General features: G+C 47.1%; 1 protein-coding gene across 1 annotated transcript in view; it reads right to left on the bottom strand.

The window, feature by feature from the left end:
* The window catches only part of UBE2R2 (ubiquitin conjugating enzyme E2 R2), a 60,159-nt gene continuing 46,352 nt past the window's right edge, over positions 1 to 13,807 (bottom strand). Inside the window, exons 3-5 of the mRNA XM_064437829.1 lie at positions 9,826 to 9,923; positions 4,613 to 4,747; positions 1 to 3,161 (exon numbers count right to left, since the gene is read on the bottom strand). Coding sequence (XP_064293899.1) covers positions 2,942 to 3,161; positions 4,613 to 4,747; positions 9,826 to 9,923 — 453 coding nt within the window. The 3' untranslated portion in view covers positions 1 to 2,941. The remainder of the gene's footprint in view (positions 3,162 to 4,612; positions 4,748 to 9,825; positions 9,924 to 13,807) is intronic.

Here is a 13,807-nt window from a genome sequence, read left to right as displayed (position 1 = left end):
TTTTCATTTCACATTTTTTATTAGTAGACAGATGTGCAGAAAAGACAAAATATAACTACTGAAGGGGAAGACAACACAAAAATGCATCAGTTAATTCTTTCTGGTAAATTATACTGAAGAAAAAAAGGAAAACATCTGGGATTTCAGCTAAGAAAACTACTAAGAAATCTAGTGTACCCTGCTGGTTTCAGAATGGTTGAAAACTGCATTGGAAGGGGGTGTGTCGTTGCAAATGTAAACGCTAATATTGGCTGAGACAGGAGAAAAAGGTTAAGAAAAAAATCCAGAATACCCAGATCAGGTAAACATTTTCCTGCAATATCTTAAATAGTTTCAAAAAACCCTTATACCTTCAGTTTGTAGCTCAAAAAAAAAAAGGAAACCAGCAAGTCAACAAGCAATGACACTGCACAGGACAGTGGGGAAGAGAAATTAGTCTGGTTACTGTAGGAGCTCTCAAAATAGGGTGCTTTTGTCTTTAAAAAAGGGTAACAGAAAAGTCATGATAATGCATCTTACAACATCAAGCTTGAAAGTACAAGTCACTGGAGAGTATACAGTGAAGACGGTCAAAAGTACAAGGGAAATCCTGAAAGATGCAGTATCCTCGTTTCAAACCAACTCATCAGCACAGCCAGCATTGCCATGTTGCTACTCCTCAAGCCCCCGCCCCCCAACAGCCCCCTGAAAGCTGTGGGTTGGTGCCCTTGTCCTGGTGCAGCCCCAAGACCAGTCCCGCAGCCCCAGGCCCAGGGACCCATGTGCCACCTTAGGGCACTGCCCTCCCAGGGCTGGAGTGACGCTGCAGGGTGCCCCACGCCATCACTAGGCGCAGGGGAGCCCCGCTGCCAGGGGCTGAGTCAGTCCTTGCTGGAAGGGCGAGCTGAAGCAGCCCATGCAGGACAGTTCAGGCGGGGTCCAGCTGCCTCCCCAGGTAACATGCAAGCAGGAGGGCAGACCAGTGCAGGGAGCTCTGGGGGACAAGGTATCACCACTTGGGCTGCCTTTACTCTGCCGGGGGCAGAGGGATGCAGCATCAGCACACCCTGGGGCAGAGGAGCAGGGATTGGCCCTGCTCCAGCAAATCCCAGCCAAGCAACATTTTGAAAACACATCTGCCTTGCTCACTTCAGAGCCCCACCAGCCTTCCTCCCTGTCCCAAGGGCTGCCTTCCCCTCCTCTCCCTCCAGGCAGCACAGTTCAAGCTTGCTCAGTCTTATCCCACTTCTCGCCCCAGGACACAGACACAGACCTGATCACAGAACAAATTTTACTCCCACCAAGTACCCCTCAAGGGACCACAGCTGGTGACGTACCATTGAAAGCCCTGAGATATATGAAGGGGAGGCATGAAGAAATGCCCAAGCCCACAGCTCTTTCCAGGGTAACTGCCTCTGTACCCTCTGGCAGGGGCGGGCCTTGCCCAAGCAGGGCCAGCGCCTCAGATCTGCTCCTGTTGGAGGTGCCAGGGCTCAGCACAGGAGGGCTGGGCTGGCTGCTGATCAAGGGATCATGCGAAAGATGAATTTGGGCCACTGCACCACAGCTGAACAAGAGCACACTGCAACAGGGTGAGGGTACTGAGGGACTGAGAAAGAAGGTTCTGCAGAGACAAGCATGCAGGATCCCCCCTGCCCACAAGGGAAGGCCCTAAGCTCTGCCAAGAGCTGCCAAAAACATGCAGGAGGGTAAGCTCAGTGCACTGGCTGAAGCATGCTGCTCAACAGCCTGTCAAACCTTGCCCCTGGCCTTCTCTGCCATCCTGAAAGCACTGAGTACCCCCCTCCTGGGGGGCTGCACACACTCAGCCATGCCCCAGCCAGGCAGGGCTCACATACATCCCCCCTCTGCCCCAGCCACAGCAGCCACTGTGGGCACAGGGTCAGCCTGGCCACCCCCGGTAAGCACCAAAGGCAGCTTTGACTTTTGCCAACCCTGCAGAGCCCAGAGGGCTGCAGCAGAGCTGCATTTACCAGTGTGTGACCTACAAAACCAACAGAAAGAGGGCTCAAGCCAGTACTGGATTTGGGCTGCAGGAATTGAGCACTGGGGCAGGAGGCCATTGGACTCTCCCACTGCCAAACAGCAGCTCAGGAGGAATGCTGGCCTGCTGGAGAGGGGCAGCATGCGGCAGATTTCAGCAGCATGGCTAAACTGAACTTTTTGAACCTCAACTTAGTCTGAAAAAAAAAAAATAAATAGCAACCCAGGGGTCAGTTGTACAGACATGAAGTGTTAAGTGTTTATTTTAGGGTTCATATCACAAGCCTTTTTCAGCGACAAAGCTAGCTGTGCCCTCTGGGGCTCCAGGGGCCAGCTATTTCCTAACTTGAGTAGGCTGAAAAGGAATACTGTACCTTTCAGTAACATCCCATCAAGCTCAACACACATTAGCTTTACACTCTCCGCCCCACACCTTATAAAGGAAAAGCCACCACCACAAAGCTAAACGAATGTACACACGCTATTATTTTAAATGGAGCAGCTAAACCTTGGCAATTTGCTTTGTGTGGATTTTTTTTCTTCCCAGTAAATGCAGCACTTGAGCTCCTGAAAACCCAGCTTCCAATGGATTTGTTCCAGCTTTAAATACAATAAACACCTCAATGCAAGACTGTATTTAATTCAAGAATCTAAACGCGAGCAAACCTGTTTCGCTGTGAGCGTTTCGTAGAAGTGAAAAGGGGAGTTTCTTTTTTAAAAAGAAATCGTAATACAGTGATGAAAGGGTTAAGAATGCAAGAATTCAGACATTCTGTGGAGGGTCTCTAAGAGGTCCATAAAAAAGGAGCGAACAGATCCATACAACAGGAGACAGCAGGAGACAAAAAGTTTTTTTTTGATCCCCCCCCCACACTTTTTTGCTGGACTGCTGCTAGGTTACCACTGCTCCCTTCTGGCCTGAGTCGGCAGGGCAGTACAGGGGCATAGAGGGAGCAGGTCACGACTCCTCATTGCCAGAATCATCGTCATCGTAACAGTCGGCATCCTCCTCCTCCTCATCTTCATCATCAATGTCGTCGTCGTACAAGTCGTCATAAAGCAAATCTGAACTGTTGTCATTGGAAGGCACTTTAGTTTTGATGCAGTACTCTGCCAGCGTAGTGGGGACCTTCACACCATCCTTCTCTGCCTCGGCTTTGGTAGCCAGAACCTGTTTCCTGCAGGGAGGAGGACACAGCAGCGTGAGCAGGGCCGTGCGCCAGCAGCAGCGTGGCTCAAGTCCCACCTCCTGGCCAGCCCCAGCCCCAGCCCAGCCCTCCTGGCAGCTCAGGCTCAGGAGAGCTGACGTTTGGCTGAAGCACCACAGCAGCACTAGAAACAGATTTAGTTCCTGCAGCCCCAGGCTTGGGAGCACTCCAACAGTGTTAGCAGCACACACGCTCTCAGCAACATATGAAATCTGTTGTTCTACAGGACTGCACATTAGAGCCCTGCCAGAGCTCAGAGCAAGTATCATTAAATTTGCTGCAGAAGGGATGGTCAGGGATTTCCTAAGATGACTTACTGACTCCACCACGGATGACTCTTCCCCAGCATGCTCAGAACTGCAATTCCCACAAACATTTGGCGGCTCTGAGCTCCCACTGGAGGGTAAGAGCAGTTGGAGCACGTGGCTGCAGCCTGAGACACAGCGACAACCCCAGGGCTGCCTGCGGCTGGCAGGAGACAAGTGTTTCCCACCACCTCAAGACAGGCTGTGGCTGCTGCCTCTCAGCAGCACGCAGGCTGTGAACTGCTGTTGGCCTGTGCTGCCTCCCTGTCGGGAGGCGAGCAGATGGCAGCCTGCCCCTTCACCCCCACCCGCCTGCTTGTCAGTCTGCCACACTCTGTTTATGGAGCACATCCAGCTCCGCGGAGGCCAAGGGAGCCAGAGGGGACTAAGATAACCTCACAGCGAGGCTCTTTGACAGACTGACTACCCTGTGTAGCTCCAACCAGGGGTATATCCTGCACATGCAGCTAGCCGAGTCAATGCAGATGTGGTCCTTCGCCAGCCAAGCCTGACAGCAATCCCACTGCAGTATGGGTTGCCCATCCACTGCTCTGCAGCAACCCTGGCTCAAGTTTACATCATCTCCCTACAGCACCTGATGAACCATGAACTTCTCAGCAAAGGACAGTCAAGATTGAACCGTGCTTCCAGCTAATCAAATCCAGCTTTGCAAATGCTTGCCAAATCCTGCTGATATTCCTCCGAATTGGAGGGACAAGATTATGATTCGTGAGTGCATTAAGCACAGAATTAGTAGGATGCAGTCAGTTTCAATCACATCCCAAGCAATGCAGGCAGCACTGAAAGGCAAGCAGGGACTTCAGCTGGGATTTACTAGCAGTCAATAGGTTTTGCAGAACATCATGCCAGATTAGTCTGAAAAAAGAACAATTTAAAGACAGATCAGCCCAGTCCTCATGCTCCAGAAGTTTGCACTGCTTCTGTGTGCTGAAAAGAAGAGGGTCCAAAGTGTGGACTTGGAATAAAATGGTTAAATTCATTGCCAAAGAAGCAACTACAGTGAGAAGCTGGTTACAGCGAATTCTGCAAGCAGCCTGTTCTATAGGATTCAAAGCAGGAGGCTGGCAGCACAGCATCACACATTATGAAACTTACCTTATGATTTCAGCGTACTCCTTGTCTTTTCCTTTACTGTCCCTCCATTTCCTGAACATGACTGATGCATCCACATTAGCAGGAGAGAATGTGTTGGGCTCATTAAGCAAAGAGATTACGCTCAATAAGATAGTCCTGAAAAAGGTAACCACAACAGCAGAGTCAGAGCTAACGCATTCACAGGTTCTGGATGCTGACAGCTTCTTTACGTGATACATCAGAAACTTGTTTAAAGTCAAAACAAGCTAAGGATAGCTAAGGATAACAGTTGAATTGAGAGCAGGTTAAATGAACTTCAGATCCCAGCCATCAGCATAGGGAAGGTGGCACAGTACAAACATCAAGGATCTGATCTGACCACGCACATGCTTGTGAAGGGGTGGCAGCTAAAGCTCAGATCAGACCTGAATTCAGCTTGTCCACACAGTCTGCGGATGGTGCAGGGCTGGAAACCTGCATGGTGAGCCTGTTCCTGGTGATATTTGACACCCCAGCAGAAAGCCAGGTTCTCCGGCTGCCCCCTGCATAGGGAGGGCAACCACTACGACCCATGACCATGAGATGAGGCTGCACTGCCTTCCCTGCCCCGCTGGCTGTTAGAAGGTTAGAGCTCTGGCTGGGTCTCCCCTCAGCCCACGCACAGCTAAGGCTGCTGTAACAGTATATGAGCACAGCAAGGGGAGGACAGTGCAGATGTTTTTCAAAACCCAGGCAAGGCGCCAAGGGTCCAGCAGCATTCGGCTGCTGGTATTCAGCAAAGCCAGCATGAGCCAGTCATGTAACCTGCAGCAGACAGAGGGCCTTCCTGGATTTCTAGCAGGAGCACAGAGCTGCTCGCTGCCCCACTCTGCTAGCATTTACCAGGGGCAAATACCACCTTCCTCACCCAGACCCTTCTGCATTTCCTACAACCCTTTGTGCTTCAGAGGTTCAGCCCTTTGCTCCTCACACAGACCCACAACCAGCACAAAACCCAACAGCGCGTCACATCAGGCAGCTCTACACACCCAGCCACCTGGCTGTAGCTACCACCACCATAGCTTCACATGTCCGAGATGGTCCTGGTCCTATCAGACGAGACATGGAATAAGTCTTGAAATACAGCAGTATATGGCAACTGCTTTGCAGAACTTGATTAAAGAAGACTACAGCCCCAGCTGTTCTTGTATTGATTTAGGGGCACATTCAGGGCAGCGCATGCTGAGCACATCTACCAGAGCATACATCTAGGACACAATTCCAGGAAGTGCTTGGTCATTTGGATGTTCAGTTTCTTGAAAGGTTTTGAAACTAAACACTTGTGTCTGGCCAGACTGTTCAGCTCAGCTATCAGGACAGTCTTACACAATTTATTTTTCAAATTATATAATTGAGTAGGAAAAGAGAGCAGCAGCTTTGGAAAACACTGGTCAGACTGGATTGATGGGCAGAAGAGAGACAGTCTTCTACTTCATCTCAAGAATTCATTTAAAAGCCTCTGATTCTCAGCAAACAGGCTGCAAAGCCAGCATGTCAGCTCCAGCATCATTGCAGCAGCTTTATGTCAGAGCAAGCAAAGTCTAGGGAAGGTCAAGGACAGGAATTTGTGTCTCGATTTAGCATCTACTTTACCACACTTCCATCAACAAAGTGAGGAGAAGCTGATTTCCCTGTGGTGACCCAGACTCCAAAGTCACTGCAAAGCTACTTAAACACAAAAGGCAACTGTCTGTTAGAGGTGAGGCTCTGTGCACTCTTCATTCCCAACCAGCACGTTAGATCAGCTCCATCACTGCCAATGTGTTAAGAGCTGGACAGCCTGCTCTGACTTAAACCCTGCTATTGTGAGTAAGCAAGGTGGACAAGGTACAGTAACAGGAAGGGATCTCAGCACGAGCATTCTGGCGGGACCAAAATCACAAAAAGTTGAACTACGTGGGACTGAAAACACCCTCACTGCACTGGACTGGATACAGACTGACCTTCTGCAATATTGTCAGGGATGCGTTTCTCTCTCAGGCAAGGTTGTTGTAGTATGTTGTTTCATGCGAGTTGGTTACATGAAGAGTGGGGATTTCAAGTCTGCCCTCTGCTTTCTTACATCCCCCACTACATTCTGGGGAACAGTGAGCTGTTTTAAGTGTTCACGGCACTGTTGCCTTCAGAGTGAGTCTCTCTACACCCCTCTACCAGCAGGGGAGAGGCAGCTGGCAGAGGCTCAAGGAAGCAGACCTGTTAAGTGCCTTTTTCTCTCCATGTATTAACAGAAGCCTCAGACGCAGATGTATTTCATCCAAAACAGACATTATGAAGGCTGGCTGGGGCTCCCAACCAGCACATCCTATTATATACTTTGTTGGAAAAGGTTTGTTGTTTTTTTTTCTGTTCCAGCTTCTACCCATATTGTAGCCTCCCAGAGCCACCTTTAGAGGTAGGTATACATTTGTCCTAGGATATTTTTGCTCTCCAGTATAAAGTAAAAAGTTTTGGCTTAGGCTGTACTGACAGTCACGTTAGCGCATTAAGCGGGTTGCAGAAACTGTCCAGACCTTAGGCAGCCAAAAAAGCCAACAAAAATGGGCATCCTCAGGAAACAAGGCAATATTGAGACAGGGCATCACCTATCTTTGCAAGATACAGATGTATCAACATCTTGGATATTGTGCAGAGTTCTGGCCTGTGCACCTCGAAGGACTGAAGGGAGATGGGAGATATGGAGAAGGGCAAGTAAAATGATCAAAGAGCCTCAACTCTGGGTGCTACCACCAATTCCTCAGCTTTATGGGACTCAACATGTAAGAAAAGCAGTATTCTCTGCCACACAGGTCACAGCTGCATTCCTTCACATCTCGCAGGATGTCTGCCATATTTACTTATGCCTGCCTCATCTAGCTCTGAGTGATCGGAAAGTCCATATTGACAGTGTTTAAAAAAATTAATGAGCATGCTTGACATTGTTAGAGCTGGAACCACAGCTGCTCTCCAAGTTGAAGAATGACATTCCTCCCTTCAGACACATCAACCACAGTCATCTGTAGTAAACAGTCAATACTTAGCAGGATTTACAAAATTCAGCAGCTAAGAGAAGCCCGAGGTTACACGTCCAGCTCATCACAGGCATGCTCCCCTCCCACACCTTCAGCCCTGCCGCCTCCCATGCGACACTCTGGAGCCCTGCAAAGCCAGATGGGGTCCCAGCAGGATGCGCTTCTATCGGCACTTAGCCCAACGGGTGATGCTGGTAGCAGGCTACCAGTTAAGGACAAGTTTTATTTCTGTTTGCTGATACAGCTGAGGAATGTTTTCTCCCCAGATGTCACCCTTAAGTCCAACATGTTCCAAGAGAGTAAGCACCAAAAACTGCACCGTGGTAAGGGAGAGCAGAAATCAGAGACCTAGCACCATGAGAAGTTTCATGTCAATCTTTAGAGTTGTATATAATGCAATATTCAAAATGTCTGTGTGATGTAAGTAATTAATGCCTCCAGCTGTTTCCTAACTATTGAGGCTTGTCACCTAGTCCTAACCATATCAGACGTATGAAAAAAAAGTTTAATAGCCATGTCAGCATAGGGACCGGTGAACATAACTCAGCAATATATGGCTTAAAGTAGTATTTAAGCTTTTTTCATTTTTTAAAAAATCTGAACTAGAACTTTGAGAGATTGCTTCCCACTCTCTTGTACTTGGTTCAGATTGATTGGATAACATGTACCTCAAGCTCAGAAGGTCAGATTCCCAGCCCTTCATGACCTCACACAGGTAAGACATACCATATCTCTTGAGCCTTTTTAACCTTGAAGCACACATTCCAGGAGGAACACCATTTCTTGTAATTTGCTGACTGTTACAATTCCTAGTCTCCTGCCATGTTAGCTCTAGTTCCGCACTTTGCAGAGTGTGTGTGTTACAATCCTATTCCAAGGGTCAAGAATCCAGTAAATCCCCCTTGTAGGTCTTTGCTTTGACAAAAGGCCCTTTTCAAATTAATTTCAGGATGCCAAGTTAGATGACAGACGAGTCAAACTACCAGACAACCTTTTCTAAATCACTGCACTCCCTCATGAGGATCGGCTGAGAGAGCCAGGTTGTTTAGCCTGGAGAAGAGGAGGCTGAGGGTAGACCTTATCGCTCCCTACAGCTACCTGTAAGGAGGGTGTAGTGAGGTGGGGGTTGGTCTCTTCTCCCAAGTACCAAGCGATAGGACGAGAGGAAACAGCCTCAAGCTGCGCCAGGGGAAGTTTATGTTGGATATTAGGAAAAACTTCTTCACAGAAAGGGTTGTCAGGCATTGGAACAGGCTGCCCAGGGAGGTGGTGGAGTCTTCATCCCTGGAGGTATTTAAAAGAAGGGTAGATGTGGTGCTTGAGGGTATGGTTTAGTGGCGGACTTGGCAGTGATAGGTTAGCAGTTGGACTCGATGATCTTAAGGGTCTTTTCCAACATTAACCATTCTATGATTCTATGTGTGCTGAGATCCCTAACTGCGTTTATCAATAAATAACTAAGACTTCAAGTTGGGGAACCAAGATCTAATAAACCACTGTGAAAGCAGCAATAATCCGCATATGATATGCTAAAAATCTAGAGGCAATTACTTTAACTTTAATCTGATTAATTATCCAAATAAGGAGTTAGAACAGGAAACACCTTACTTTAAAGGTTTTCCACTACGTCACTCACTACTCCAGCTGCATACGTGAGTGAGTTGCTACTTGATGAGTTTTGTAATGAGAATGAAATTTCAGCTGGTGTTTCAACAAGTGGAGACGTTAGCCTTGAATGCCTCTGGCAGTTAGTAACCATTTTTTTGGCAGGAAGAATGCCACCTGGCACACTGCTGAAGGCAAGCAGTAGGTAGAATTATGCCTACCTGAATGGGCCTGAATACTCAAAAACGTTCTTTTCCACTAGTGGTATCTTGGAGGAGTTTGAAAAACCAAGGTGTAGGACAGTAGGGACTGGGAAATGCTAGAACATTTGAGAACATTTGCTTTAAGAACATGAAACCCTGTGAATAAGGTCAGTCTCCACATTGTTAGCCCAGCATCAGGACACGCAGCACTCCAGTAGCTTTATGCAGCTTAATAAGTCTGGTTCCCACTCGACTGAAGCCCTAAAATCCTCAAAGTCTTAAATTCCCTTCCAAACCTCTCCCAACACAGGCCTTAGTTTTTGAAAGAGACAACAGGCATTGTAGGGCACCGTTGCGCATCAGGGATTCACACTGTTACCTGACGTTTTGGGTAGGGTTCCACCTCTCGGATGGCAGCTCTCCACTTTGTGGGTCATCTACAGGTGGGTGAAGAATTGAAATACATACATCTCCATTCTGCAAGACAGAAACAAAAGCTGAGAATAGAAGTAGAGGTCTGACAACTCAAATCCACTGATCTAGCTAACGTTCTGAGTAGTTCAACCCTGTTGATATGAACACCTCAAGTAAAACTATGCAAGAACTGGAAACCATTCTCAATTGTTTGTATATGTTCGAAAGTTTCCCTTGCTAAACAGAGTTAGTCTGCATATTAGTATAAAATAATCTCAAGAGGATTAAAGAATGTAGCAAAGCAAGCAAAAACAGTAATAAAGTCACACAGAACTAAATGGCTCTCCCGATAGCAAGTACTGTCACAGTGACAGAAATGAGCTTTGGTCACAGGAGACCCAAAGTAAGGTTAAAAAAGTTTTGTTCCCAGTGGTAGCTGAGTTAGCTACAGGAATGTTTGAATTGAAGGGTTTAGCACACTCTGCTAGCTCAGGTATCAAAACAATGCTTCTCCCGGGACACAAGCAGGCTGAACAGATGGAGCAGGGCAGGTTTACGCCACTCCCCTAGGACAGAGCTGCTCAAAGTATCAGGTGAAAAACCAGGAGATACTCTCTGAAGGATTCACTGAAAATCCCTTCCAGCATGCAAGAGGAAGAATATTTTGGCAGCATATGGAAGCCATACAGCCATGTAATCTTCAATCTGTGTTTTACTCACCAGCATTACAGCCTGAATATACATTTAAAGTTCCATAATGCCTACCATTTATAAACACTTTAAGAAGCCTGGAAAACCAATTCTCCATCAGCAACAGCACTCTGACATTATTGCTTTGTAGGAATGTTGTAGCAGTACCCAGCACAGCTGATATTCTCCACTGAAGTTGACTCCAGGGACTCGTGGGGTCCCAATGCCTTCCTGCAGGATGGGGTGAAGGTGCAGATGGGGCCTGAGGCTGGCCAGCAGATACTGGCCTCTCCAGGCCCTGCTGGCTTGCTGCCTCTTGCAGCTGGCGGCTGGGATCACTTACAACCTCCTTGAGGCAGCCGCACACCTTCAGGTGGCACAGCCACAGCTGATGGCCAGCACTCATACTACCCCTTGTCACCCTGATCCAAGGTACAGGTTGATGATAGGAACAAGAGAGGAGCAGCAGGTCATTTTTGTTTGAGACTGCAGGCTGGCAGCTCCCCACACACCTGGTTTCAGCTGCATCCTGAGGACCCTCCAACTCTGCTAAACATATAGGAGCCAGAGCATAAAGCAGCACCGCTCACAGCGATACCATCCATGCCTTTGAGCCCGAGCCAGCGATCACAGCTACAGATAGCAGCAACTCACCCGAAGGGCCTCCCAAATATTTCAACTCACCTTGATTAACAATGGCATTTGTTTTATAGCCAAACAAGATTCTACTTCAATGTTGGAGGCTTGTGATCAGTATCCAGATTTCAGCGGCTCATCAACCCTGCCAGGTATGCTAATCTAGCAAGTCCTCATCATTCTGAAGCAGGCTTTTGTCAAGAACACAACTACGCACAACAACATAGCACCTGGAGCCGCTGAATACCAAAGCATGCACTTATGTTGCTGGAATAGTTTGCCGTAACAAGGCAGTTTCTTTTTTAGGACTCCAACAGGCTTGTGCACCATAGAAATTTATCATTTTAAGGTGAAGTTAACCATACTAATGTTAGATAATGTTCACAGCCTATTCTGGTTTTATTAGTAATTTCCAGGAGTTTACACATCTCCTGGGAGAAGGCAGTGCTGGTGGCCAGGAGAGAGCACCACAGCACTTGGGTGAAGTTTGTTGACTGATCAGGTCAGCAGTGTGTGGACGAGCAGGTACTTGGCAATAGAAAATACAGAGGGAAGCAAGAATGTGAGAAGCTTCCCTCTTGCAACAGTAAATGTTACATGTTAGGAAATTCAACCAGGGCAGCACTGCATTAGAGAGTCTGGAAGGGTTAAGGTGTCATGGGGTGTGATGAGGTCATCACAAACTTTTAGGGATCAGTGTAGTCAAGGGGAGAGCCTTTCCCTACATAATTTTTGAAAGATATAAACAAGGAGGATGGAGCATTCATCTGCCAATGGGAAACAACCTATACTATTAGGCTATATATATATGGACTGGGAACTTATGTAATAAAAATAAAACCCAAGTGAATGCAGTTTTACCAAAATTCAATTAGATGACCCAAGGAAGCTGGAGATGTGGAAGACACAGAAGTTACTCAGGTCTTGTTGCTCAGAACTGGAACATCAGCCCCAACCTCTCCATCTGGTCCCACCAGCAGATTCTGTAGACTGGTACTTTCTTTCATCTTCTTTACAGTGAAAGACTTTTTTTTTTCCCCTCCTCCTGACAAACCCTCAAACCTCAAGCCCTTTGCTGATTTATTCTCAGTTTCGTTTGGAGTTATCCCAGTGCCTCATCTTCATTGCTTGAGTGTTGTTTCCAAAACAGCCTGCAAGCTGCTTCAGATTCCCTCAGCTCCAAGAAATACTGCTACAAATACAAAGTACAAAGCTGAGAGCTGGAGTATTTGAAGAGTAACCCCAAAATACACCCATCAAGTTTTGTGCTAGTTTCTCCTCCTACCTTCAGTTGTTTCTATAGCCAATTTTTCATCTTTCCCACCAGGACTGGGAGACATCCTTTCCAAGACTCATTTTGTACATATCATTTTGCTAACCTTTTCCCACTCTCCTCCTGCATGAGAGTTTCTGGATTCAGAATCAACATCCACAGTATGGATCTGCAATAACCTGCAGGTCTCAAAGTTGTCTTTATTTATAGATCAAACTCCTATGTAACTGAAACAGAGCCTTAAAGAGAAACACCATCCTTGGCTATGTGCAAGATGCTGTGCGAAGTCAAAACTCAAGACGGAAGACTGCCAGATGACTGATTTCAGGGTGTCCCTGAGCTTAGGACAATCCTCCTGCGTATCCAGTAATTAAAGCTGATTACCATCCTGTTTTGCACTGAAGTTTGGAGAGGCTTTTGGCCATTTATTACTAAGCCATCAGTGCAGGTTTTCACCATGACATTTGAAGCTCGCTCATTTCAGGCTGGACCTTTAGGAGCAACAACTTATTAGAAAAGGGCCTCCCAAGCACAAGGCATCAACCGAAGCCATCGTTCGTTCACAGCAAGGAAGAAAAGTGATATTCCTGTTTTGAAGTGGGCCCAAAGGAAACCTGCAGAGCCTCTCACAGGAAGACCTGTTGTAAGGTGACAAAGCTGCACCAACAGGAATCTTTTTAAAGGTCTTTACACTCCTCAAACTATTTAACCACTAATGCTAGCAGGCTGACACTTGTCTAGGATATCTAGAAGTTTAGCAAGGATTTGACTGGCCTCCACTAGAAGTCAAGTTTTGAGCCAAAACAGGCCTTCAGCTTTCAAATACAGCTCTATGAAATTTAGTAATTTTGAACAGATTGCTTCTATATAAAACCATTCCCCTTCTGGACTTGTTATGTAGTTGTACTATGACCCAGTTATGGACCTGACAGCCCAGAGCACTACCCTCTGAATGTGACCCATACACACACTGAACTAAAGGCTACTTCAAACTGGCTAACAGACATCAAGTCTGGAGTTATCTGTTCACTCTGTCCCAGGGTGACAACTCCTGAAGCTGGACTCCAGCCCAGCTCTGGTTCTTTCTGCAGAGCACCCCAAGTCCAAATCCCTTCATTTGTAGGCTGACTGCTGCAGAAGACTGTTTGCCATTATTTCTTGTCTCAGCACACAATTTCGTAGGATATACTCAAATTAAATTAAAGTGTACTTGAACTGTGTACAAACAATGACTAGTTGCTCAAGTATCACAGTAGGGTAAGAGACACAACCCCCACTAGCCTTGATCCAGGAATACCCTAAAATTGCCAACACTCATGGCATGGCACTTCAGCTGGAGCTGCCTGTT

The sequence above is a fragment of the Phalacrocorax carbo genome, chromosome Z (genome assembly GCF_963921805.1).
Source record: "Phalacrocorax carbo chromosome Z, bPhaCar2.1, whole genome shotgun sequence".
NCBI classification, from domain to species: Eukaryota; Metazoa; Chordata; class Aves; order Suliformes; family Phalacrocoracidae; genus Phalacrocorax; species Phalacrocorax carbo.
This window is presented reverse-complemented; position numbering and strand designations above follow the sequence as displayed.